We start from the raw sequence: 27,526 nt of genomic DNA on the forward strand, positions 1-27,526 counted from the left end.
CACCATCCTGTGCTGCTTTCCCGGGCATATTACCAGTGAGCCAGATCGAAAACAAAATGATCAGTATTAGAACGGGTGCTCTAATAAAGGATATAGGGGATGCTGGTATTGCAGGCAAAAGCTTAGCCCTCTGCACCATAAAGCCAACCCTCACGTTAGAGTTATTAACGGGGGTACTTTAAAAAAAAAGATGCATTCATTCATTACAAAGTCGATATACAGAGAGGAGGAGAGACAGAGAGAAAGATCTTCCATCCGATGATTTACTCCCCAAGTGACCACAACGGCCAGTGCTGCGCTAATCCAAACCCAGGAGCCAGGAACCTCCTCCAGGTCTCCCACACGAGTGCAGGATCCCAAGGCTTTGGGCTGTCTTCAGCTGCTTTCCCAGGTTACAAGCAGGGAGTTGGATGGGAAATGGAGCTGCCGGGACTAGAACTGGTCTTCATATGGGATCCCGGCGTATGTAAGGTGAGGACTTTAGCCGCTAGGCCACTGTGCCAGGCCTAAGATCTTGCAATGTTAACTACCACTGTCATTATGGTCAAGATTTTGATTGAGACAAAGACAAATTATTGTGAAGATTTAATGACATAGTAACTACAAAGATTTACAGCAGAGTATGCCATGTTGTAAACACGTCTCCCTGAAAATGTTAGTCTTCTTGGATTCGTTTTCAAATGTAAAGCCACTCTTAGCTCATGAGTCATAAAGATACAGGTTACGGGTTGGCTGTGGGCTGTAGCCCATGGCATAGTGCATCATATGCAGAAAGCCTAACTATATTTTCATGAAATGTTTATTTTAGCAGTTTGTCTTTGTGTGTATACATTTCATCTTGTGACAGCAATCAACTGTGTGGGAGATATGAACCTTGAAAGCAATCTTAGCTATCAGGAAGACCTGGGTCAGGCCGACACAGCTTGCCTTAGCAAGTGAATAGCATGGCTTTAATAGAATTAGGCTTTGGTGGTGTCAATTTAAAAACTACAGTTATACTAGAACTGGCAGTAATAACTGAAGGAAGTTGAGTCTGTCTAAAATGGGGAAAGAGAGAAAAGGCAGTGGGGGGAACCTCAGCATGCTCTCTGTCTAATGTTTGCTCCCATCACCCAGCTGTGTGTTCCCAGCGCTCTGAGTTCCAGAGGCAAGGTCGTTCAGATCAAGGTCAAACATCTGAAAAATGCAGATGAGTTTGGAAGCAGTAACATTCCCAAGTATATGCAGTTTACGTATTCACTGCAACAGAGGGCTAACTAAATACCTAACAGTGAAGTGTCTAACAACACTTTGCCTCATTCAGCAGCTCTCCACTGCCTCTGAAATCCTTGGGGTACTCAGACTCAGGAGGGCTGAATTTCTGAACCAGTCGCACCAGGAATGAGCAGGATACAATGACTCCAAATTTGGGCACAGACTCCCTGAGGGAGGTTGCTCAACACCATTCTGGGTTTGGCTGTGTCTTCTCTTACCTGGGCAACGGTCCATAACAGCGAGTTTAAAATTCTAGGAACATGCTAAATCTGGAAAGTGAATAATACTTTTTTTTCCATCCTCATTCATCAGGCTACGTGATTTGGTGGGGAATGATTTTCCTAAGATGGCACAGTTCAAGGAGCAAGGTTGTCGAGATTGCAGCCTCATCCTGAGTCATTTTCCAAAACCTAGATGAGGTTTTGCTGGCTCAGCATCATGCCAGCCAAAGCTGTGCTTCACAGAACTGTAGATCCACACTCTGGAAGACCACAACTACCTGGGAACTCGCTGGAAGCTGCCATAAAACACACCTTTGAGCACCTTTGTGGGATTATATAACTGGATTTTGTGTCTTCTTAATGTACTGTTAAAATAAATTAGAAGGGAAGAGGCGAGGAATCCTCCTAACAGTTTCACCTTTAATTTCTAAAGCCATGTTTACAAACTGTAATCCTCTCTAGCGAGGATTACAGGATCAGCCTGGGTGTTCCTGACGTTGACCTTACCAACCACTGGCCTTTTTTTTTCCTTGTCTGAGCCCCAAATTAGGATTGGAGACTTCCTCTTGGGGAAAGACAATATGTCTTTTTAGCTCTGTACCAGGACTCCACAAAATACGTATCTAATCAATATTTGTTGAAAGAATGGATGAATGAAAACAATCTGCCAGCTGTCTTGTGTCAACTTGGAATATTTAATTTTCCTCTTCAGCTTATGCGCAGAGGAAACGCAAGACTCGTTTTAGAACTTTGGAAACCGACATTCTGTAGTTTAACAAGCCATCTGTACTAAACAAGTACACTACTTGACTGCTTCCCCTATAAAACTGTTCAATGCTGCATTGTTGCCAGCTTCAGAATATCTTCAAAATATCTACAGAAATACGGGCCAATGACTGCAGTTTTGGAGGAACTCCCACAACATTTGACTTCTTGGAACTTTTTTAGGTAGCAGCTGACAAGTATGTGGAAGAATACTACCTGTTGAGGTCTCCCTGAGTTGTTCCACATTCTTGAACTCTATGTTAGGCTCCATAAGGCAGCTGAGGAGGCTCTTCATTCACTTGTCTTGATTGCCAAAGCCACTGAAAATGGGCAGAATCTGTTTCTGATCTCAACTAGTGAAACTGCCATAGTAGAGTTTTTCCAACTACATTATGTTCGTATTAGTGGGAAAATCTCTCCCCTATGATTGCTCATCCAGGACTCAGTGAATGCCCTGCAGGTCTCTCCTGGCTGGCTGGAGAAGCTCAGTCTGTGATAGAAGAGGATGAGGGTAACAGATAGTAAAAGGTAGAGTCCAGAGAGAGAAATCTGAGCCTACCACCTGAAGCCGTTCATCTGGACATGTCGAAGTCTAGTTTGAACACTGGTCTTGGCCGGTTATATGAGGTTGTAACTACACTTCCTAAAACCAATGACGTTCTTAAAGAAAAAAAATTGAGATTTATTTATTTTTATTGGAAAGGCAGATTTACAAAGAGCAGAGACAAAGAGAAATATTTGCTGATTTACTCCCTAAGTGGCCACAACAGCCAGGGCTGATCTGATCTGAAGCTATGTACCAGGAGTTGCAGGGGCCCAAGTACACAGCTTATTTTCTATTGCCTCCTAAGATGCTTTAGCAGGAAATTGGATCAGAAACAGAGAAGCCAGACCTGGCGGTCCAAGCGGTGGCTTAACATGCTGTGTCACCATGCTCATCTGAATTAAGCTATTTCACAAATTCTGCAGGAACTTACATTACTGGTATATTAACAAATATGGACATTCTAACTTTAATTTTGATGTGTATTTTCTTCCTCTTGTAATCAGTTCTGGTTTGGTGCAGTAAATTGACATATATACAGGACAAAGAAGAGGAAGAACCGTAGGCGATTAAATAGTTTTGACCACAAACATGAACGTCATCTTGGCATCTACATTGTATAAGTAACAGTATTTTTAAGGAATTCCTGGGAGATGGAAGAAAAGAGATAGAAAAAGATCCACTCTCAAGAAAATGTGATTCCCCGTTCTCAATGAAATATACACTATGGTCGGGAATATTTTCATTTACATATATACAGGATTATATGCTCATTTCAGATGTTTAAGGTTTTAAGTAATGGAACCACTTGGGAAGTTTTAGGATAGATATGATAAAATTGGGAGTTCTCGGTTCCTCAATCTAACTTCAAATCTTCTGCTTATTATTATTTATCTTATTATTTACCTTTGGAAGAACATTTGCAGAAACTTTAGTGAGCTTGAAAATTAGCCAGGAGATAAACTCTTTCTGGAGTTCCTTCTCTGGGATATTAAAATAATGGTTCAGGAGCTGGCGCAATGGCTCAATTGCCTAATCCTCTACCTGCAAGTGCTGGCATCCCACTTGATAGCACTGCTTCATGTCCCAATTGCTTCTCTTCTGATCCAGCACCCTGCTTATGTCTTGGGAGAGCAGCTGAGGATATCCCAAAAGGCTTGGAACCCTGCACCTGTGTGGGAGACCCAGAGAGAGCTCCTGGTTCCTGGCTGCAGATTGGCTCAGCTCTGGTCATTGCAGATATTTTGGCAGTGAACCAGTGACTAGAAGATCTTTCTCTCTGTCTCTCCTCTCTGTAAATCTGCCTTCGCAATAAAAATGGATATTTAAAGAAATAACAGTTTATATGTGATATCTTAAAAATGAACAGTGTATTTAGTTTTGTCCAGTTGAAAGCACTAAACTTACCTAGGTTTTTTGAAAGATTTATTTTATTTTCTTCTGGGTCTCTCACATGGGTGCAGGGACCCAAGCAATTGGTCCCTTCTCCACTTCCTCCTCAGGCCATTAAAAGGGACCTGGATCAGAAGTGGAGCCACTGGGACAATAACTGGCACCCATGTAGAATGCTGGAACCACAGGCAGAGACTTTAGCCTACTATGACACAGTGCTGGGCGGGCCCCAAAAGTTTTATTCTTATTTATTTGAAAAAGAGTGAGAATCTTCTGTCCACTGATTTACTTTCCAAACATCCACAGCAGCCACTGCTGGTCCAGGTCTAAGCCAAGAGCCAGGAACTCAGTGTGGATGGAAGTAACACAAATGCTTAAGCTATCACCCGCCGTCTCCCAGGATGTACATTACCAAGAAGCTGGACTGAAAGTAAAGGCAGAACCTGCTTGCAGTCAAAGACTTTCCTGTTTCTGAGGAATTTATATCTGCAACTCTGACATAAATAGCTTGATGGCATCCCTCTGAAATCATAAGGTAACTAATTTATATGTCCACCTCTGTCCCACAGTTAATCAACTTAGTTTCCATACTCAAATTTCAGCGTGACTAAAATATTGCCTTAGACTGCAGTTATAAATTTCTTGGGGCAGGCATTGTGGCTCAGTGGGTTAAGCCATTACTTGGCACACCTTCTTTCCATATCAGAGTGCCTGTACTGAGTCCCAGTGACTCCATGCCTCACATCCAGCTTCCTCGGAATTCACACCTGGGAGGCAGCAGGTGACAGCCCCAGTGTGTCTGTGCCTTTTCACCCTTGTAGAAGACCTGGACTGGGAACTGAGCTCCTGGCTCCACATAGGCTCAGCTCTCTGTTGTGGGCATTTAGGGAGTGATTCAGTAGATGGAAGAATGTTTTTTCTGTTTCCTTTCTTTTTCTGCCACTTAATCTTTTAAAATAGCTTTAAAACATTCCTCAGTCACAGCATTTTTTTTTTTAAGGCAGAGTTGCAAAGACACATACACAGAGAGAGATCCATTCTCGAAATAACCACAGTGACTGGAGCTGAGCTGATCTGAAACCCGGAACCAGGGGCTTCCTCCAGATCTCCCACATGGCTGTAGGGGACCTAAGGACCTGGGCCATTCTCTGTTGTCTTTCCAGGCCATAAGCAGGGAACTAGATAAGAAGTGGAGCAGGTGGGACATGAAGCAGAAACTATTTGAGATGCTGGCACCACAGGCAGAAGCCTCGCCCACTGTGCCATGAACAGGCCCCTTTTGACACAGCTTTAAAACTTAGGGAAGAAGAATGCATTTGAGAGGAGAGGCAGTATGCATTTTATACTTGTGGTTTGTTTGTATTCTACCAAACAGAACTAGCTGTATGAAAACAGGACCTTAACATGTTGAGTGTTTTTTGTGCTGCAGTTTACTTAGTTTCCCTATCAGCTCTGTTTCTTGCATTCACTGTTGAAATGCTTATGTGATAACAGTATAAGGATGTTTGGCACATCACCTGTACCACAGCCCACAGATTCTAAACATTGTAAAAATGTTTGCAAATTAATTCTCTTTACATTCCTGTAAATTATTCCATCTTTAGAGCTTGCAGATGGGGAATAGCAAACCAAATTCCAGAGTGGAACACTATTCCCACCCACTGAAAGGAAGAGACAGAGAGGAGGGCGACTAAACGACTATGCACACACTATTGGAAAGATTAGAGAGACAACATCACTGTTAGGCAAACATGCTAAATGGACAGATGCTACAATCTTGTGGTGTGGTGGTTCTTAGCCCAGGTTATGGCTTGTGCTATAGGTCCACAAGTCTCTTCATTTCCCTCACTCCACTTTCCTCAGTGGTAAAATCAAGGTGATTCCAGATCATTCCTGCCTCACACAGCAGTTGTGATGAACACAAAAAGTAGCACAGAGGTCTGGCATGCCTTTTAGGCCTGGGTTGAGTCCTAGCTACTCCACTTGTCATGCAGAGCCCTGCTTGTGGAGTAGGAAAGCAGCGGAGGATGGCCCAGATCTTGAACCCCTGCACCCCAATGGGAGACTCAGAAGAAGCTACTGACTCCCAGGTTCAAATCAGCCCAGTTCTGGCCCTTGGGACCATTTGGGGAGTAAACACGGGGATGAAATATCCCCACACCTTCACTATCACTCTGTAACTCTGACTTTAAAACAAAAAAACAAATTTTCTTTAAGAAGCCCACGATGTAACTGTCCTGGTATGTACACATAACCTTGGAGTTAGGCATTCTGCACCATTTCTTCCATTAGAATGTATTGTCAAATTCCAATTTTTGCCAAAAACAAAACAAGGTATCAAAAACCACCTTTAGGTATTGGTATCATGGTACAGTGAATTAGCTACTGTTGGCAATGGTTATATCACATAAGTGCTGGTTCAAGTCCCTGCTGCTCAGCTTCTGATCCAGTTGCCTGCCAATGTGCCTGGGAAGCCAGTAGAGGATGGGTCAAGTACCTGCACCCCTACACCCACATGGGAGGCCTGAATGGACTCCTGAACTTTTAACTTTATCCTGTTCCATCTGCTACCATTGTTGCCATTAAGGGGATAAGTCAGTGAATGGAAAATCTCTCCTTCTCCACCCTCAGTAACTTCACATGTCAAATAAATAAATTCTTTGTGTTTATTTGAAACACAGAGAGATACACATATACAAAAACAGACACAAGGATCTCCCATCCATTAGCCCATTCCTCATGCCTGTAACACTAGAGCTGGGCTAGGCTGAAACCACGAGGCAGGAAATCCATTTGAGCTCCCAAGTGGGTGACAGGGACCCAAGCATTTGAGTCATCAATGTGCACCAGGCGGCAGTTGGATTAGAAGTACAGTAGTTGGACATGAGCCATGCTCTCCAATATATGAAGGCAGGTGTCCCAACAGCAACTTCACCTGCTGTGTCATGACGCCTACCCTGTACAGCCCAATTCATAGCATGAACAACAGAATACTAAGATTTGGCTTTACAACTACTCAGGGGGGAAAAAATCTGCTTAAAATAAATCAACGCTAAGTTCCCCAAGGAAAAAAATCTATAAATTTGTTGGTTTGGGACACCAACCGTAAATTGAGTTTGGGTTCAGGGTCACTTCTCACACAGTATTACATTTTATTCATTTCTGCATCCATCCAAACACTAAATATGATTCATAAGCCATGCAAGGCACGGTTTTTAGTAGTGAGTAGTCAAAGGCTGGACAGGAGAGAGCTGATTTCTGTCTGGGGTTGCTTCCAGTCTGGGGCACAGGAACTAGAAAAGGTGAAGCTGAGTCGGCGATAGGGTCAAAGGGAACATTCCGAAGTCGGTGCCTGGAAACTGGCCGACTTGGCTGCTTTGAAGGTTCAAATCGTTTCTTTTACGGCCCTAGATAGTAATGTGTCACTCCCTTCCTCTCCATCCTGTCCTCAAGTACTTCTCTTGGGGTTGCTCTACATCCAACCCCTGATGTGTGCTACATTTTTAGTCCTTTCCCTTCTCAGCTCTGAGGTGATAACTGGAACCTTGAAAAAGGAAAATGTTGCTTTTGTGGCTGAAACCACAGACCCCTGATGTCACCTCATCCCTTGGGTTCAGCTATGTGGGAATGAAAGTGGAGTGGGAAGGCAGGGACCACCAGTTTTAGTGAAGCAGGGGCATTCTTGGCAAACAGAATGCTAGGACATGGAAAAGCAAAGCAAGACAGCACACATGGTCAAGGTTACTGTTGATTTATGGGGCATCTGTGAATCCTCGCTAACAGGGCCTACATTTTCTTGGACAGATTTACTTGACAAACCTGTGAGCTCTTACTAAGTCCCACATGGCATCTAGGCACTGGGACTGCATCAGCGAACTCAACTGCTAAGGCAACCTGCCTTTCTTTGAACTTCACCATACAGAAATCTGGATTGCAAGCTTACCCTTTAGCAGACATGAAAAGTATTTAGGGAGTGGGTATTTGGCTAAGCATTTAAGACAGTGATTGGGACAACCACATTATACATAGAAGCTCTGCCCCAAATTCCAGCAGCCTGCTTATATGCACCCCGCAAAGCAGACATCATGGCCGGAGTACTGGAGTCCATGTCAGCCATGTGAGAGATCTTGGTTAAGTTATTAGCCTGGTCCAGTCTAGGATGCCATGAGCATTTGGGGAGTGAACCCGCAAATGGAAGCTTTCCCTTACTCTCTCAAAGTATAAACCAAACATTAAAAATTTCAAAAAAGGGCCCGGCGGCGTCGCCTAGCGGCTAAAGTCCTTGCCTTGAATACGCCAGGATCTGATATGGGTGCCAGTTCTAATCCTGGCTGCTCCACTTCCCATCCAGCTCCCTGCATGTGGCCTGGGAAAGCAGTTGAGGACTGCCCAAAGCCTTGGGACCCCGCACCTGCACGGGAGACCTGGAGGAGGTTCCTGGTTCTTGGCTTCGGATCGATCATCGGATGAAAGATCTTCCTCTCTGCCCCTCCTCCTCTATATATATCAGACTTTGTAATAAAAATAAATAACTCTTTGAAAAAAATTTTCAAAAAAAAGGAAAAACAACCAAAAGGCTATGTCTATGAATTTCATCGTTGTGTCTCAGCACAATGTAATCAAAACCTCCAAAATCTGGGTGGTTCCAGCTGTTCCATTTCTCATCCAGCTCCTTGCTTGTGGCCGGGGAAAGCAGTTGAGGATAGCCCAAAGCCTTGGGACCCCGCACCTGCATGGGGCCCTGGAAGAAGCTCCTGGTTCCTGGCTTTGGATTGGCTCAGCTCCGGCCATTGCTGATCTTTCTCTATGTCTCTCCTTCTCTCTGTAAATCTGATCTGCCTTTCCAATAAAAATAAAGAAATCTTTTGAAAAAATATCTGTGTAGTAGAACTCAGACCTGCAACTCAGAGTGGCTGGATTTGGCTTTGGGCCTGAGAAACTGTGTGTTGAAGTGCCTGCTGACTTTGTCACTGTCAGGGTTGAGATAGATTTCTTTCCAAAAAAAAGAAAAAGGCTGGAGATACAGTTTTCTCACCAAGAAGAGTCGTGGAAAATGCCAGCCAGTGGGACTTTGAGATCTAGATGTCCCAAGAGAGAAGCATTCTCACTTAAAAAATAAAATTATTAGAAGGGAAGTTCTGAGCAACGGGTGGGTATCTGAATCCCACAGCCACAGCCACATGCTGTGCCAGGCCAGGCTTCCTACTGGGGATCCTGGCTCCCCAACCACCCCTGCTGGGCGTGGAGAGGGTCCTGGGTTTGTCCAAGGCCAAGGTCCAAGAATTTCCTCCCTCCACAGCAACCATCTAGGGACAGAACTCAGATGGCTCTGGGAATGCTCAGGACCATGGCTCTGCCCACCACCACCTGTTGATGGGTAGAGTCCAAGAAAATCTAAGCAGCAGGAGGGCGTTTGGGTGCCCCAGCCATGTGGCTGTGGCTGGGAGAAACTGGACCATGCAAGGCTTCCTGCTGGTGATCATAGAACCCCATCCACTGCTGTTAGGCAGATGGGAGGATCCTTGGCTTGTGGGCAGCAACAGCATCAACATGCATTGGACTTTGCCTGCTGGCTACCCGGTGGCAAGCTCTGAAGTCCATGGCTAAGTTCACTATAAGTGTAGGTGAGGAATGAATTCTGAGGGACACCCAACAACAGGTTCACGGTACTTGCACGTAAGCGAGGGGACTGAGATCTGGTGGCTTGAAGGGGAGAGACCTGAAGATCTTTATGGGTCATACTGATGCACCAGTGCACATGGAAGTCCTGGGTTTGGCTTATTCACATGGAACATGGCTGGCCACCACATGCCAGGGCACATGCAAGCTATGGCTGAGAACCTGTCTGGCAGGGTTAGATCCCAGTACCTGACAGTGTGTGTCAGATCAGGTGATGGGTAACATTAGATTGGGCCATGACATCAGCTCAGGGGGTGGAATCTGTGGGGGATATGTGGGACCAACCCTATGGAACTACAAGTCCCTCTGGTTAGCTTGAGAGTTGGGATGGTAAAAGGCTGAGCTAGCTGTGACCATGGAACTCACCAATGCTCACTGGTACTGGAGCTGGGAATAAGTGGGGCAGGTCCAGGCTGTAGCACCTGCATGAACACCCTCAAACAGGGTGTAGGGTAGGTTAAGCCGCACCAGCTTACATGAAGGCTGGAAAGGATGGGGTAGGTCATGCCGGATAAGTGCCACGCACCTGCTGGCATGTGTGAGGTCTGGGTCTGGAAGTGGCCTTAGTGGGGGAACCTGGGAAACTCTCCTAGTGGGTCATAGCTTCCGCTGGTGAGCACATGGTCTAGACCTGGGTGTTGGGCAGGCTGGGCAGGGTAGCTCCATCTGTTGGCAAGGATGTGAGGTAGTTTTGTAAAGAGGCAGAATGGGTGGGGCCAACCAAACCATAGCCCACTGGCAAGTGCAGAAACCAGGATGGAGTGCAGGTCATGCTGGGCTAGGCTGCTATGCCTACTGGTTTGCATGAGTCAGGGATGAGAACAGACTGAGCAGGGCAAGGTTCCAGCACCTGCCAGTGAGAGTTGGGACTTGGGGCCAGCTGGGCCAGGCCAGGCTACAGGAGCTAAAGGCAAAGGCTAAGACAGGGGAGGGACTGTGCCAACCTAGGTCAGAGCAACCACTGGCACACATGAGATCTGTGCCTGGGATCAGGCCTGGTGAGCGCGGGGCCTGGAGTGGAAGCTGCACTCTTGTCTGGACATGGCTGCAGTCTTGGCATGGGTATGGACTGGGTCTGGGGTGTGTCTGATTAGGCTAGACTCCAGTACCCACTGGTGATCGTGAGAACCAGGGTGGGTGTAGGATGGGTTGGCCAGGTCTCTGCCCCTGTTAACCCATGCATGAGCTGTGTCTGGGTGTGGACTAGGCTTGGCTAGGTTTTAGTACCCAACAGTAAGAACCAGAACAGGGGGTCCGGGGCAGTAGCCTAGCAGCTAAAGTCCTCGCCTTGAATACACCAGGTTCTGATATGTGTGCCAGTTCTAATCCTGGAAGTCCTGCTTCCCATCTAGCTCCCTGCTTGTGGCCTGGGAAAACAGTTGAGGATGGCCCAAAGCCTTGGGACCCTGCACCCACGTGGGAGACCTGTAAGAGGCTCTGGGCTCCTGGCTTCAGATTGGTGCAGCACTGGCCATTTCAATCGCTTGGGGAGTGAATCAACGGATGGAAGATTTTCCTTTCTTTCACTCCTCCTCTCTGTATATCTGAATTTGCAATAAAAATAAACAAATCAAGGCTCGACACGGTGGCCTAGTGGCTTAAGTCCTTGCCTTGAATGTGCCAGGATCCCATATGGTTGCCGGTTCTAATCCTGGCGACCACGCTTCCCATCCAGCTCCCTGCTTGTGGCCTGGGAAAGCAGTTGAGGACGGCCCAAAACCTTGGACCCTGTACTTGGTGGGAGAACTGGAGGAGGTTCCTGGCTCCTGGCTTTGGATCCGCACAGTACCGGCCATTGCACTCACTTGGGGAGTGAATCATCGGATGGAAGATCTTTCTCTCTGTCTCTCCTTCTCTCTGTATATGTGACTTTGCAATAAAAATAAATAAATCTTTAAAATAAATAAACAAATCTTACAAAAAAAAAAAAAAAAAAAAAAAGAACTGGAATGGATGAGGGCCAGTCAGGAAAGGCTACTGTTCCTGCTAGGGCAAAATGTGGACTAAATAGGGCTGGCCCATGGACCCACCAGTATGCATGAGATTTGGCATTGGGAGAGGTTCTGACAGAGTAGCTTGGGCAATTCATCTGTGGAGACACAGTCCTTACAGGTGAGAGCAAGAACCAAGAAAGGGAGCAGCCCAAATCAGGCCAGGTTATGGTAGCTACAGGCTTACCTTTGGCTCAGGTCTGGGGTAAGCCAGACTGAACCAGTCCATATCACCCAGTGGCAGAATAGTGTGTGGGTCATGCCAGGTTGGGCTGCAATACCAGCCAGTTCATATTAGGGCCAGGACTGGGGGCTGGTTGGGCTGGGCTAGGCTGTAGTCCCCACCAGTGTGAGCTGGAATTGGGGACGGGCTGGGTCAGGCTATAGCACCCACTGGCAAATGCCGAGGTGAGGCAGGCCATGCCAGATTGGGCCGCAGTGCCCAACGAGCATATGTGAGACCAGGGAAGAGTGGGCAAATCTGGTAGGGGGCTGCAGGGAGAGTCCCTACTGGGTCACTATTCTTATTGGTGAGTGTGAGAGCTGGGATTCAGGCAGACCAGGCCAGGCAGGACTACACCTGTTGGCCTGCATGTAAGCTGGACCGGAGACAAGGCAGGCTGAGTGAACTGTACCTACTGGTACGTGCATAAGCCAGAGTGAATGAGGGTTGGTTGGGCTTTGTTGCAGCATCAGCTAGCAGATGCTGGCATGGGGGTGGGGGGGTTGGGGGCTGGAGAGGGTAACTCTGTCAAGCTAAACTGCAGTCCACCTGGAGAGTGCATGATTTGGAAGTGGGAGTGGGCCCAGTAGGGAAACCGAGACTCTAAACTGGACTGTGTCAGCCAGTGGATTCTAGAGAGATTTCATCGTGCTTGGAGTGGCAAGATTGGCAGCAATACAGAAATGCTGAACTATCAAAACCACTTGAGCAGTACCCTCGATCATGCCCCACATTGGGGTCCCTGGGGTGGTTGCAAGGCAGGTGTGGCTTCTCCCTTTATATACCCCAGATACAGGAAGGAAAAAAAGACAGTGTGAAAACAATGGTCACACCCATTTTCCTCTAGTCTTAGACCCTTCGCACCCTAATCAAATATGTAAAAATTATCAAAAATAAAATTTATACAATTAAAAAAATATTGGATAGAGATAGAGGGAGAGAGAAGCTCCCATGTGTTGGTTTACTCGGGCTTGGGAAGCCAGGAGGTGGGTGCAGAGAACCAAGTGCTGCAGCCACTGGCTGAAGCCCCCTTGGGTGTACCTTAGCAGGGAGCCGGAATCGGAAGTGGAGGTGGAACCGCGACTCCATCCCAGGCATTCTGATAGACACACAAGCCAGGTCTCAAAGCGTTGTACCCACCACCCATCTCCTCATTTTTATTCGATTAAAATTAGACTGTGCTTTAAAAGCACACCATTATTCATTTTCATACCCTTTTAAACTCTATAATGTAAGGGATTAGTTATTGTCACTTCCTCATCTAAGCCTTCAGAAAATTTCCTAGTTTGGAATACCCCTGCTCATAAATACTGCTAGGTTTTTTGAATTATTATTATTATTATTATTATTATTATTATTATTCTAGGCCATTTCACTCTGCAAGCGCTTTCCCTGGAATACACCCAAGGCGGCGCGTGTGGTAACGTCAGACCGACCCCTTTAACCCGACAGAAACGGAGATCGGGAGAGCCAGAGAGTGGCACCTGTTAAACATCCCACGAAGGGTGCACCAGGGGTATGCGAAGTTCCTGAACAGCACTGGCTTCAAGTCACCTCTTTTCTTGGAATCTCTCCTGTTCCCGATGATGAACAAACAACTTGCAAATCAGCGAGGAGTGAAATAAACTGCGGGGGAGACCATTTGCAGGCCGGCCTGGGGTTTGTTTTGGGGGAGTTCAGCTTCCCACCTCGGGCCAAGGCTCCCTAGGACTTGACGCCCGGCACCCAGCGCGGGGCAGCATCAACGGGGGTGGGGGCCGAGCACTCGATCCCGGCGCGCCTGGGACCCCCCTCCCAGCCCCGTCGGCGTCCCCGGAGCTGCTCGGCGGGTTTCCAGACTGCACTGGAACTGCAGTCCTGGGCCGAGGACCAGTTGCCGCAGTGCCTGCGGGAAAGACGGTTAAAGAAGCCGGGTCGGTCCCTTTTTAAGTTAGAGACCTTACGCGACTCTCGGCTTCTCTGCCCTCGTCTATAGGTTTTTCCCTGCGTCCCCGAAGTTCAACGCCGCGGGTGGCTGTCGGAGGCGGGACACGTGCGACACGCAAAGGGATTGCGTTGAGTGTCGGTGTGCGGAGGACCCCAATGCCCTGCTCCCCAGGGACACAAGGACACCGGTGTCCCCCACGGGCGCAGGGGCAGGCGGGCAGCAGACGAGCAGCCTGTGGCTCGATCCCGGAGGGTTTGAAGGGTGGAGGGGAGAGGAGGCGAGGTGGGCGCAGACAGGCCAGCTGGGTGACCGACAGCGTGGCCAGCCACTGGCCGAGGGCGGCTGAGGGCGTGCGCGCGAGCACCAGGGGCAAGCGTGTGAGCCTCCCCAACCCCCACCTGTTTGCCACGGCTTTGAAATGCCCAAGGCCAGACTGCCCAAGTTTCCAAAGTTGCCAACTGAGGCAAGTAAAACACGGGCGCGACTTCTCAACCCCAGAAGGACGTGTACGGTCGAGAGCATCGCAAGACAACATTGAGGCAGGAGAGAGGGTGTGCACAGATGGAGGACGGGACCACGGGGGAAGGAGGGCGCTTCTGGTGGGAGGGGGAGATGGTCGGCTTTAGGACCCGGCGGGCAGCATTCGGAATCTCTGCCTCCGGGGAGGAGGGGTGGGGCGTCCGGGCCGGCTGGCGGCCGCGGGGCGCATGCGCGCGCGTCTCCTCAGGCCGGCCGCTGCGCTCGGCGGCGCGGAATAGAATGAACTCTAACAAAACAAGCCGAGCCTTTGTATCTACTTAAAGGGGCCGCGGGCACTTCTCTCCGGTCTTCTCCACCCCCGCCCCGGCACCGCGTCTCCCGGGCTCCCGGCAACTGACTGGAAGGGCTTCCTTCGCCTTCTGGAACAGCCCGTGCGTCCGCGAGGAGGAGAGGCGAGCCGGGCGAGAGACAGAGACGAGACGGCACATTTCTAAAAGACAAGAAAAGGCAGGAAGGAGAAAGAGAGAGAAGCCAAGCGGCGCTGAGTGGACTCTGACCCGGGAGAGCCCGGGCCGGCGCCCGATCGTGCCCGGAGAGTCACCGGCATGCAAACAAAGCTGGCGGGCGCGCGTGCGGGGCTCGCGGGGAAGCCCGGAAAGTTTGTTGGGTGATGGCTGGAGTGCGCGAGTGCGTGCAGGGGAAGCGAGCCTGCCAAGTTTCCCGCTCGCCTTTCGCTCCCTGAGGCGAGGATGTGCCTCCCGTGAGCCCCGCAAGACGCCTCGGGACGGGGGGCTTGTGCTGCGGGGGGCACCTGTCTCCGGGTTTCCTCTCGTCCTTTATTTACTGATTTTGGGGGTTGGTTGGGGAGAGGGGGAGGAGAGGTGTAAGAAGTCATCATGTCGAAAGTGATCCAGAAGAAGAACCACTGGACTAGCAGGGTTCACGAGTGCACCGTGAGGCGCGGACCCCAGGGCGAGTTGGGGGTGACGGTGCTGGGGGGCGCCGAGCACGGCGAGTTTCCGTACGTGGGAGCGGTGGCCCCGGCGGCAGTGGTGACTGAGGCGGCGGGGCTGCCGGGCAGCGGCGGCGGCGAGGGCCCGAGGCTGGGCGAAGGGGAGCTGCTTCTGGAGGTTCAGGGGGTCCGGGTGTCCGGCTTACCTCGCTATGACGTGCTCGGAGTCCTCGACAGCTGCAAGGAGGCCGTCACCTTCAAAGCCGTCAGACAAGGTAAGCCCCCTGCCCGCCGCGCTTTCCCGCCTTCCCCTTCCGAGCGCCGCCCAGGGGGAGAGATGGGGCCGCACGCCCTGGGAGGGGGCGAGGCGCGGAAAAGTTGTGGCGTCTTGTTCTTGCTCACCTGCGTTGCTCCGGGCGGCGGGGAGGCTTCATCCAGTCTCTCCCCCCACCTCCCCAGGTGCAGCGCAGCCCGCGGGAAACTGGCTGGGTAGGTAGGTTAGGGGAGGTCGAGGCAGGGCCGAAGGTGGGCGCACCCCGGGCTGCTGCGAGCTGTGAGGCGAAGCACGCGGTTGTTGCCACCCAGTGTTTGCCTACTGACCTAGGGAGCCCTGTTGCCGGCGTCCGGCTGTGGAGGGGTGGCTGTGAGCCACTGGGGATGACCCCAAGCCGGCCACTTAGAGGCTGCGCTCACCACCCGCCCCCGAGCTGGGCGATGCTTGTGTTTGTATGGTGTGGCAAGACCATGGGCTTGGGGTGCTGCTGTCAGCCCCACCACTTCTGATGGCCAGAGGGTTGGCTACTGTTCCTTGTTAGCTTACTCCCGGTGCTCGGCTCTGGGTGGAACGCTTAAACTTGCAGTATGTCCTTCGGATTCATAATTCTCAGTGGTTCTTATAAAACTCGTATTACAGATAAGGAAACCCCGGACTGATAACTCACTAAGCGGCTTGTCCAAGATGACGCAGGGACCAAAAGGGAGGGTTGGAGGCCTCACCTGCAGAACTGAAGGAGGAGGGCAAGAGCCTGGCTGACGGGAGGGACAGATTGGTGAGGGAGATGCAGGAAGCAAAGTCAGTCCCTCCCGCCCCTGGCTGTGTGCAGAGGAGCGCTACCGCTGTAGCTGGGCCCCTGGGTGGTTCCTGTGGGTGCCCAACACGGGTGACTGGAGGCCTTACAGGGATCCCAGGAGCCACCGAGTGCAGCGACGCAGAGCCTCCTGGGGAAAGCACCCGAGGAGGTGGCGGACTGGAACGTGGTGAAAAGTTCCCATATGTTTCCACAAGGGCAGGCAGCAGCTGGGGGAATGTGTCACAGGAAAGGAGGGCTGGGCTGGGCCCCTCTTGGAAACAGGCTCCTTCCAGATGACATGGGGGGCGGGGGCAGGGGAGACAGCTTGTCCTGGAGGTAGCTGTGAGAGCTGAGAGGCTGTCTGTCACTCAGCCAGGAAAACTTTGTCCTCTACTGAGCACTTCCTCCAAGAAGTCCTCCAGCTTCCTCCAAGGTGAACAGATTCTGCCTCCTGTGAATTCCTTTAATGTGTTTTCTTTCTTTCTTTCTTTCTTTCTTTCTTTCTTTCTTTCTTTCTTTCTTTCTTTCTTTCTTTCTTTCTTTCTTTCTTTCTTTCTTCCTTTCTTTCTTCCTCTCTCTCTCTTTTTCTTAAACTGACTCTAAGCTGTGAGCTAGTATTTATTTCTAACTATCAGTACCAGGAGGGAGAGACTGTACCACATTCGCTGCCTATCTCCCCAGGCTTGGAAACCGAACACCTTGCCTCATCTGGAAGCTGACTGCGGTATCTGTGCTATGCAAACCTACATGAGCCAACTTTGAAAAAGTTAAAGGGGGAAAGAGAGAGAGAGAGAGATTTTCCATCCACTAGGTCGATCCCCAAATAACTGTGACTGCCAGGGCTGGACTAGGCCAGTCAAGATCTGGGACCCACAGCAGGGTCCCAGGTCCTTGGCCTATCCTCTACCGCTTTTCCAAGTGTATCAGCAAGAAGCTGAATCAGAAGTGAAGCAGTGGGAATTTCAGCTGGCAGCTGTGGGCAACTTGCTCCACCAGGACGTTCCACCCAAGACTGTTCGATGTGCTCAGGAATGTTTATAACAGGCCTGAGTGTGTGTGTGAGAGAATCTACTTAGAAGGCCATAGAGAGGGCCTGGCACGATAGCGTAGCAGCTAAAGTCCTTGCCTTGAATGCACCAGGATCCCATATGGGTGGCGGTTCTAATCCCAGCGGCCCTCCTGTTTCCCATCCTGCTTCCCATCCTGCTTGTGGTCTGAGAAAGCAGTCAAGGATGGCCCAAAGCCTTGGAACCCTCCCATTTGGAAGACCCGGAATAGCTCCTGAGTTCGGATCGACACGGCTCCAGCCATTGCGGCCGCTTGAGGAGTGAACCATCAGATGGAAGATCTTCCTCTCTGTCCCTCTTTTCTCTGTATATCTGCCTTTCCAATAAAAAATAAATAAATCTTAAAAAAAAAAAAAAAAGAAGGCCATAGAGAAAAGATGGTGCTTGGGAAGGTTGAGTGGCTGCAGTCTGCTGCCATGTGAGAGCTATTGGCGTGTGATCATTACCCAGACATGGTCAACCCTTCTGACCCCCTGATTATCAATAAAGGTGCCTTTGACCATTCCCCCAAGCTTTTTTTCTTCTGTTTTTTTCCTGGAGATTTGGTTGAAGTAGCAGGGTAGAATGGCTCTGGCTGTCTCTTCCGTGTCTTGGTCATCTCTAAGGTAGGCTCTTATTTGATGTGTGGAAAAGTGTTAGCCGTGTGTTGCATGCTTCCTGAGTTAGCCTGTCTCAGTGACACAGGGCACTGTGGGGATGCTGTCTATGTGGAAAGTTTGTGTGAGAAAATATTCTGCTGTTTTGGTTTTCTTGCTCTGGAGAGATGCATGGACCAAAATAATTCAGAATAGCAAATGGTATTGTACGAAACAGGATTGCACTGTGAAGGAATCAAACTAAATGGATCTGTTGGATTGAGATGGTTTATTCTTTTTAAATTTTTATTTATTGAATATTTATTTATTTATTTTTAATTGGAAAGGAAGATTTACAGAGAGAAGGAGAGACAAAGATCTTCCATCCACTAATTCATTTCCCAAATGGCTGGAGTGGCCAGAGCTAAGCTGAGCTGATCTAAAGCCAGGAGATTCTTCAGGGTCTCCCACCTAGGTGCAGGGTCCCAAGGCTTTGGGCCATCCTTGACGGCTTTCCCATGCCCCAAGCAGGGAGCTGGATGAGAAGTGGAGCAGCTGAAACATGAACAGGCACCCATATTGGATCCTGGGGTTGCAAGGCAAGGCTTTAGCCATTAGTTCATTGTGATGGGCCCATTTTATTTTGTTTCTAAAAAGTTGTGTTTATTTGAAAGGGAAAGTGACAGAGGGAAGGTGGGAAGGAGGGAGGCAGAGAGAGAAAGAGAGAGAGAACTTCTATATATTGAGAGAGAAAGAGAACTTCTATATATTGAGAGAGAAAGAGAACTTCTATATATTGAGAGAGAGAGAGAGAGAGAGAGAGAGAGAGAGAGAGAGAGAGAGAGAAAGAACTTCTATATATTGGGTTATTCCCCATGTTCTTGCATTAGACAAGGTTGGACCAGGCCAAAACCTAGAACCAGGAGCTCCATTCATAATCTCCCAGTTGGGTCACGGGAGACCAAATGCTTGGGCCATCTTATGGCATCTTCCAGGCCTGTTAGCAGGAAGCTGGACAGGAAGTGTGAAGTAGCCAGCACTTGAACCAGGTACTCCTATATGGGAATGCCTACAGTGCAAGTATATCTTAACGCACTGTGCCATAGCACTTACTACCCAAGTTGGTTCATTTTCAATATGTATACCCCCAAGGACACATATTGCATAATGATATTTTGGTCAGTATTGGAGCTCATAGATAATGATATTCCTGTAAGGTTTTGTTACTCACAGCTGTTGTAGCTGTCTTCATTTATGCAGCTGCATGCTGGTGTTTCTGCAATGACAACATTGCTTAGTGATGCATATTCCAAAACTTCTCTCTGTTATTGAGTGACACACAACTGTGTGTATATATAAATACACTAGTATATTAAGATTTGTTTACCTATAGTACAATGCACAGATTTTTTTTCTTTGAAGATTTATTTATTTATTTGAAAGGCAAAGGAGCATGAGAGAGATCTTCTATCCACTGGTTCACTTCCTAAAAGGCTGCAACAGTCCTTGCTGGGTTGAGCTGAAGTCAGGAGCCAGGAACTCCAAGCAAGTGGCTGGAACTCAGTTATTGGAGTCATCACCTGCAGCTTCCCAGTCACATTACCAGAGCACTGACTCAGAAGTGGACCTGATGGACTCCAGCATGCACTCCATTATAGGCTGCGGGTATCCCAAGATGTGGCTTAGCCTGCTGTACCACATTCCCTGCCCTAAATGCGCAGGTGCCAAGCAGCTGGTTGTTGACAGTGCAGATTTTTGTGTTATCACCCCTTAAAGTCATGATGTCAAACATTTCTTTTACTCCAGAAATTTCCTTCCTGTCCTTCCCAGTGAATTCTTTCCTATCCATTCCAGAGGTAAAGCCTGTGTAATTTCTTTTCTGTAAACAAGTTTGATCTGTTTTTGGCCCTTATAAAAATGAAGTAATGTGATATGAAAACTTGTGTGTCTAACATTATTTTGAGTTATCAGGATCTTTGGGAGATTCTAGGTTGTGTATATTGTTGATTTGGTTCTACTGTGTTGTTGAGTGGTATTAGATTGTCTACAAATACCGCTTTGTAGCTTTGCTTGGGTTGACATTGGGATTGTTTACCATTTTGACTTATGAATAAAGCTGCTATGCATGTGTACTTGCTCAATATATTTTTTTAAATAAAAAGATTTATTTTTATTGGAAAGGCAAATTTACATAGAGAAAGAGAGACAGAAGGAGATCTTCCATCTGCTGGTTCACTCCCCCAGTGGCCACATTGGGCAGGGCTTTGAGCCAATCTGAAGCCAGGAGCCAGAAGCCTCTCCCAGTCTCCCTTGTGGGTGCAGGGTCTCAAGGCTTTGGGCTGTCCTCCACTGCTCTTGCTTGACATCTTGCCAGTCTTTCTTATCTGTCTTGACGCTTCGCTAGTCTAGTGTTTTGGGAAAAGCTCATTAAGGAATTAGAAGATGTAGTTGGTATTAGTTAAGCGTGTATCTTAGGATTTGCCAGAGTCTCTGCTAACCTACCGCCTATGGGCATTCTCTTCTTGACTTCCTAACTGGACTCAGTTGTGGGAAACTGAGGTTCCAAGGGTTTGAGTAATTCTTCTAAAGCATGTACCTCATGTGGCAATAGGAGAGCTGGTACCCAGCTGTGTCTGATTCCTGGGATATTGGATGCTGTCCTGGAGTCCCCCTCCTCAGTAGCTTGAGCATGACATGGGAGCTGGTTAGAGATGCCCATTGCCTGGCCTCACTCCAGCTCTGCTGACACGGACTCATGGGTGGGTGGTACCTTGGAGGTGTTTCAACAAGCTCTCACTGACTCTGATGCTTGCTCAGTGTTGAGAACTGCTGCCCTAGGGTACAGGCTGAAATTGAGGCCATGACATCAAATGAAACAAATGACCTGGGTGCCGTAACAGGCTCTGCCAGCTCATGCTGTCATCTCCAGCAAGTCTGCCTTTGTGGCCTTACTGTCTTTACTCCAGACATAGTGGGAGTGCCTCTTAGTTTTCTGCAAGTGTGAAAAGCTGTGCTTCCCTGAATAACCCAGTCTGAAGAGGTTTAAAATGGTGTGACTGTGGTTTCCCAAATCAGTTGATTGTAGACTGTGCGTCTATATTTTTGTAGGTGAATTTTATGGTTTTGTAAATGACACAGGAAACAGAACTGTTCCTCTTCCTTTTTTTTAATGGCAGAACGGGGAAAATAAATAGATGCAATTTAAAAGCCAAAATGCCACCACCAGCCGCTTCCTTTACCACAGCCAAGACATTGTGGCCACATGCAATTAAAGATCTTTATTTGTTCCATTTTTTGTTTTGTTTTGAAACTGTGTGTATTTTGACCACTTTGCCTATGGAACAGTAACTCTGTAAAGTGACTATGTCCTCAGTGTAGACTGCAGTGTGTTGTCTTTCTTGGATCCCCTGGATGCTCACAACACTGACTCTCTTCCTGCCTGTGTGTTCGGAGGGACTCTGTTCAGACTTTTCATTGATCTCCTGAAGGACCACTGCCAGGTGTGCTGTGAAATGCGTAACAGCTGGCTCCCCTGGCTGGGAGACCAGGTGGTAGAGCTGGAGGCGGCTGGCTCTGCAGATTTGCTTTGAGCTGGTCCCAACATACTCCTGAACCCTGTATCAGGGAGTTCTCTGAAGCTTTGCCAACACCCTACCTACTTGTTTATTAATTTATTTTAAAAGATTTTATTTATTTATTTGAGAGACAGAGTGATGGGAGTGCGTGTGTAGGGGAGAGGGATAGGTAGATAGATGGACAGATTGATAGATGTTCATTTTCTATCCACTGGTTTATTCTCAAATGCTCTCAACAACCAGGGCTGGGCGAGGTCGAAGCCAGGAGCCAGGAAATTGTTTCAGTACCTTGATGTGTGTAGCAGGAAACTAAGCACTTGGTTCGTAATCTGCTACTTCCCAGGCACGTTGGAACGAAGCTAGATTGGAGACAGGAGTAGCAGGGGCTTGAACCTTCATTCTAATATGGGATAATAGTGTGTCAAGTGTTAACTTAGTTATGTGCCACAATACTACCTTCTAGCCCCCGACTTTGTTTTTCATAGCTTTGACACAGTCTCGCATCTTCTTTTGTTTCTTCTTTATTGTCTATCTCTTCTTACACTTGAATGCAGGTTCCATGAGAACAAGAAGCTTAATTCTTTTGTTCAACTATCTCCCAGTGTCTTAAATAGCATCCAGCAAATAATAGATGCTTCGCCATGTACAGCATCTTTCCTTCTTGGCTCCCAGTTCATCTTTGCTTTTCACCCAGGATACCAATGTCTTCAGTTTCTCATCACCAGCTCCTCCGATTAACTAGACACAGGCTCCTCCCTGTGTCTGATAATGTATACTTGACTACAAATGACTGATACTTAATGTTTTTGCCTATTGCCTGTAACTGTAGTTTAACAAGTGACTTTCTCTGTGTGAAATTTCAGCCGGTAGGATGATGGGAGCTTTCTGTTTTATGTGAATGCGGGACCTGCCCCATGTCAGGGTCTCTAAGAGTGACACTCTGCGTCTTGCAGCGTTGTCCATGTGTAGGGTTTTCTCTGCTAATAGCAAACTGAGTTTTTGCTACAAAAAAACAGTCATGCTTTAGTTCTCTTTCTAGATTGTGTTTTGTGTTTCCATGTCATTTCCCCCTTCCATTTAGACTTTTAAAAATCAATTAGTTTTTGTTCCTAGTGCCAAAAGACCACTCTCAAAGGGGTATTTTTAGGTTATGCTGTGAAACACTCCACGGTTTTTACAAAAAAAATAACGCAAGGACAGCCAACCCAACTGGTCCATTGTTTCCACAGTGAGCACCCTTTGCCACTGGCTGTGTTCTTTAAAAATAGATTAACTTGACCTTATGAGGCAATGGCATACAGTTGGCTCACTGCATGTGTTGGCATTCGTTGCCCGGCTAGTTTTGGATGGCAGAATTGATGATATCCACTAAGGGGAATTAAGTGGTTTATAAGAGAAAACATTCTGACATCTCTTTACCACAGGGGTTTACATGAAGGATGTTACTTTATAAATGATGGTTATTTAATGCAAAACACCACCCTCTGATGTTAGTGGTCCTTTCCCTGACTTTGTATCCACATGTAACAGGATATACTGATTTTGTATATATTGAGAATAAAGGCTGTCAGATTCGTTAAGAGCTGACATTCACATCCAAACAAACAAACAAAAAAATGAGTAGGTTACTGCATTCTTGTCTATTTTTATGCAGCTCATATGTGACATCTGTAACCTTGAAAAAGCCCTTGTAAACACTGGAGCTTTGCTGTACTGTACCCCTTCGGATGTGAGCATGGATGGAGTATTTCTCGTGAATTCCTTTGTTGATTCTGCACTTGAAACTCATCCATGTCAAGGACGTTCCTATCATGGTGACTTCAGCCTTTCAGTAGTGTCCTAGGAAGAGTCTGGAATGTTCTGGATGTCAACGTTTCCGAAGGCATGTAGCAAAATTAGAAAATGTAATTTGAATTGTGTCTTTTGTGATTAAATGGTCATTTTCTTTCTTTATAGCCTCATAATTAATTAATGGAATAACTCATTATTTATTAGTGTTTCTTAAGTCTCTATTTCGGAGGCAAAGTTGATGTCCTTGCATAAACTCACAGGTCCTTGTGATCTGACCCATGTAATAATTTCTCCTTCCTTCCCATGGCCAGTTCTTCCCTACCACAACATCCCACAGGCTCATTCCTTCATGATGGTCAAGTCTTCCTCAAATGTCACCTCAGGGAGCCTTCTCTGGCTGCATAGTTTAAAACGCATAATTTCACTGTTGCTTGTCATTCCCTGCCTTATTTCACTCCATTCAATGTAGATCAGTTAAGAATAAGTAAGCACTTTAGTTTCTCTATCCCTCTAGAATATATGTTCCCAGAAGGTAGGGTTGTGGTCTTGTTCCCCTGCAGTGTCTTCAATACCAAGAACAAGACCTGGTACAGGATCATGTTGAATATTCATTGTCAGACTTAGATCTGGAATACATCTCCCCTCAGCTCAGTTGCCTTTGAAAATTATGATTTGAAAGGCTTAGGGCCCGGTGCGGTACCTTAGTGGCTAAATCCTTGCTTTTCATCTGCCAGGATCCCATATGGGCACCGGTTTGTTCCCTGGCTGCTCCACTTCCCATACAGCTCCCTGCTTGTGGCCTTGCAAAATATAGTAGAGGATGGCCCAAAGCCTTGGTACCCTGCACCTGCATGGGAGACCTGGAAGAAGCTCCTGGCTCCTGGCTTTGGATCGTCTCAGCTCTGACTGTTGGGGCTACTTGGGGAGTAAACCAGTGGATGTAAGATCTTTGTCTCTTCCTCTCTGTGAATTTGCCTTTCCAATAAAAAAAATCTTAAAAAAAATTGAAAGCCTCTTAAAATGAAGGGATTTCATAACGGATCACATTGAACATTACAAGACTTTAGCACTTTCAATCTATGATTGAGGTTAAATAAAATTTAGCTGATTGATCTAGAAGAATTTGTGTGTGTGTGTGTGTGTGTGTGTTTAGCTTCATGTGTTTGAGATTCAGAGAGATGCAGATCCACCAAGAGTATGTGTTATTTTTTTTAAAGATTTATTATTTTTATTGGAAAGGCGGATATATATAGAGGAGGAGAGACAGAGAGGAATACCCTCCATTCGATGATTCACTCCCCAAGTGAGCGCAACGGCCGGTGCTGCACTGATCTGAAGCCAGGAACCTGGAACCTCCTCCAGGTCTCCCACATGGGTGCAGGAACCCAAGGCTTTGGGCCGTCCTTGACTGCTTTCCTAGGCCACAGGCAGGGAGCTGGATGGGAAGTGGAGCCGCCGGGATTAGAACAGGCGCCCATATGGGATCCCGACGCGTTCAGGGCGAGGACCTTAGCCATTAGGCCATGCCGCCGGGCCCGAATGTGTTATTTTTAATGTTGCCATCTGCTGGTTCACTTGCTGCATGCCTACAAATGACCAAGGCTGGGCAGGCTGAAAGTAGGGTCCAGGAGCTCCATCCAAGCCTGTCACATAGGTGGGAGAAATCCAATTACTTGAGCTGCCTTCCAGGGTGTGTGTCTTCAGGGAGCTGGGATCAGGAGTCAGGAGTAGAGCTGGGCCTCCAACCCAAACACTCTGATATGGGTTGTGGGTAGCTCAAGTGAGGTCATAAACACTAGGTCATACACTTGTCCCTGATCTAGGAATGTTCTTGAAGATAGTGAGCATGTTTATCTGCCATATCTTGGTTGCATTTAATACTAAGTATGGATGTATAGGTAAGAAGTGTTGGATCCTTGGTCTCCTGTAAAGAAGCCGAATCTGTTGGAATCTCCTTGGAGTTAAAGGTTAGATCCTATGTAAGCTACTTCTCTGTATGAATGAGGTCCTTGACTTTTTTTTTTCTTTGAGGTCCTTGACTTTTAAGCTTTTAAGTTCCCTCATGTTAGGAATTACTTGGTTTTGAAAAAAGTGATAGTAACATGAGTTACTAGGTAGTTGATTTGATCAGGAGACCTGAAAGACTACTTGGCTCATCATGAGGATCATATTGACTTATGAATAGCATCCATTAGCCAAATCACCTACCCTAATCCATTTTCAATCCTATTTTTTGCTTCACCAACATCCTTGTCTTGATCTGAAGCCTTAGAAACAGATTCATGTTGAGGATGCAGTTGCAAGCCACTTCTTCAGGAGGTGGTCCTGGGAAGCATCCAATAGAGGAAAGGACAGGTGAGATGAGAGGCCAGAAGGCCAGTAGAGGTCCTTGAAAGAGCACATTGCTCCACTGTGGGTGGTGAGGAGGAAGAATCCAGACTTAGGGCAGCTCTGTGCTGAGCATATCAGGGAACTCCGCAGAGCCTTTGCAGACTTTGAGCTGTTTTTACTGTGTGTTCTGCTTCCAACTCCAGGATCCTGAGAACAAGTTATGTAAGAGTACCTTGTCATGGCTAAGGTATCCAGCCTGCTATGATTGCAGAAGGAGGCATTTGTGTGTTCCTCTAATGGGCTGCAGTTATGTTTTCCACAATAAAACTCATCTCTTAGCCTGTTAGGAGACAAGGTGCAAGCCTTTCTTTACCAACAGCGGGTGGTGGTGCAATTAAAAGGCGATTAGACCCTGATTACAAGCCGTGTTTCAAAATTATTGCTGTGTACAGTGTTAACCTGCCTGCAATGCTGCTCATAAAATAATCTACAAATATCAATTTATTGATGTGTTGTAGATTCAGATGTTAGACACGAGCTGGCTTGAATTAGGCATAGCTCGATGGCCTGGGGCAAAAGACTTCATCTTTGAGAATAGTATTTGTCCCCTTCTGAAAATAGGGATAATGAAAATGCCTATTTTCTACGGTAGGTGGAGAAGCAGAATGGGAGTTAAGTAAACCACATAGCACGGGGCCTGGCACAGAGTGAGCACTCAGTAAACATTGACTTGTGTTATTGCTTGAATGTTCCCTGCTTGCAAGCATGTGGGAGAGAAGGAATTTCTTGAGAGGTTGAGATTGTGCTGCAGAATTCTCCAAGAGAGCTTTTCATGCGTAGAAAAACAAAAACAAAAACAACCCCCTTTCCCCCACTGTATGTTTTAGATGCTGTGTTTTTAAAAAGCTGAGGTTTGGTTAGTTCTGACAAGTTGGAAGGAAGAAAGCCTGTTGATCTTCCGGAGCATCACTGAAGGTCCAGGCTACCTGACCTTCTCCCACATTGTTACTGGTGACAAATGGATTCTCTGTGAGGGTTCTCAATTTCCAGATTGTGGCCCAGTGAGAAGAGAGAGTGGGTTCTCTGTTACAAGAGTATTCCAGGCAGGCCAGGACAGTCACAGTGATCCCTGCCTGTGTGACACTGGGAATATGTCACTGTCTGTAGCAAGATCTTGACAGTTGAACTTGGATCTTCTGCTCCTGGGGCTATATCTGGGCTCTCAGCTCAGGGCCAGCTGGGGAGGCCATAAGGCTTCATGGACATGATGGTCTGGAGTTGGACTCAACTTCAGGTTTTGCCATTTCCCAGCTGAGAGATCTTGGGCAGGCTAACCGCCCCGTGCCTCACCTCTTCAAGTTGAAAATGAGAGAACCATCTCCCTTGTAGGAAGATGATGAAGATCCAGTGAGATGTACTAGTGGAGCCATAGCACTGAGTTCTCAAGTGGTGACTCGCAAGTTGGAACACTTCTGCCCCTTGGGGACATTCGGCAGGGCCTGGAGATATTTTAGATTGAACCAGTTCAGGAATGGGGAACTGGCTTCCTGTGAGTAGACTTCAGGGATACTGCTAGACTCTGCAATGCCCAGAATCATGCCTACAAGAGAAAATTTCTCAGTTCCCCCTAGCATCGGTAAAGCCAGGGTTGAAGAACCCTGTTCATGAGACCTAACTTCACGCTGAAAC

General features: G+C 47.5%; 1 protein-coding gene across 27 annotated transcripts in view; it reads left to right on the top strand.

Annotated features, from left to right (window-relative positions):
* Positions 1–14,669: 14,669 nt before the first annotated feature.
* MAGI1 (membrane associated guanylate kinase, WW and PDZ domain containing 1) overlaps positions 14,670–27,526 on the top strand; it is a 602,787-nt gene continuing 589,930 nt past the window's right edge. For 8 of the 27 annotated variants that reach the window (XM_058679182.1, XM_058679183.1, XM_058679185.1 and 5 more), the window contains exon 1: positions 14,678–15,703. In XM_058679182.1, the coding sequence (XP_058535165.1) occupies positions 15,373–15,703 (331 nt within the window). In that variant the 5' untranslated portion in view covers positions 14,678–15,372. Of the gene's footprint in view, positions 15,704–27,526 lie in introns of all 27 variants that reach the window. The other 19 variants (XM_058679188.1, XM_058679193.1, XM_004581593.2 and 16 more) reach the window with 6 other exon arrangements.

The sequence above is a fragment of the Ochotona princeps genome, chromosome 21 (assembly GCF_030435755.1).
Source record: "Ochotona princeps isolate mOchPri1 chromosome 21, mOchPri1.hap1, whole genome shotgun sequence".
In the NCBI taxonomy this organism is placed as follows: Eukaryota; Metazoa; Chordata; class Mammalia; order Lagomorpha; family Ochotonidae; genus Ochotona; species Ochotona princeps.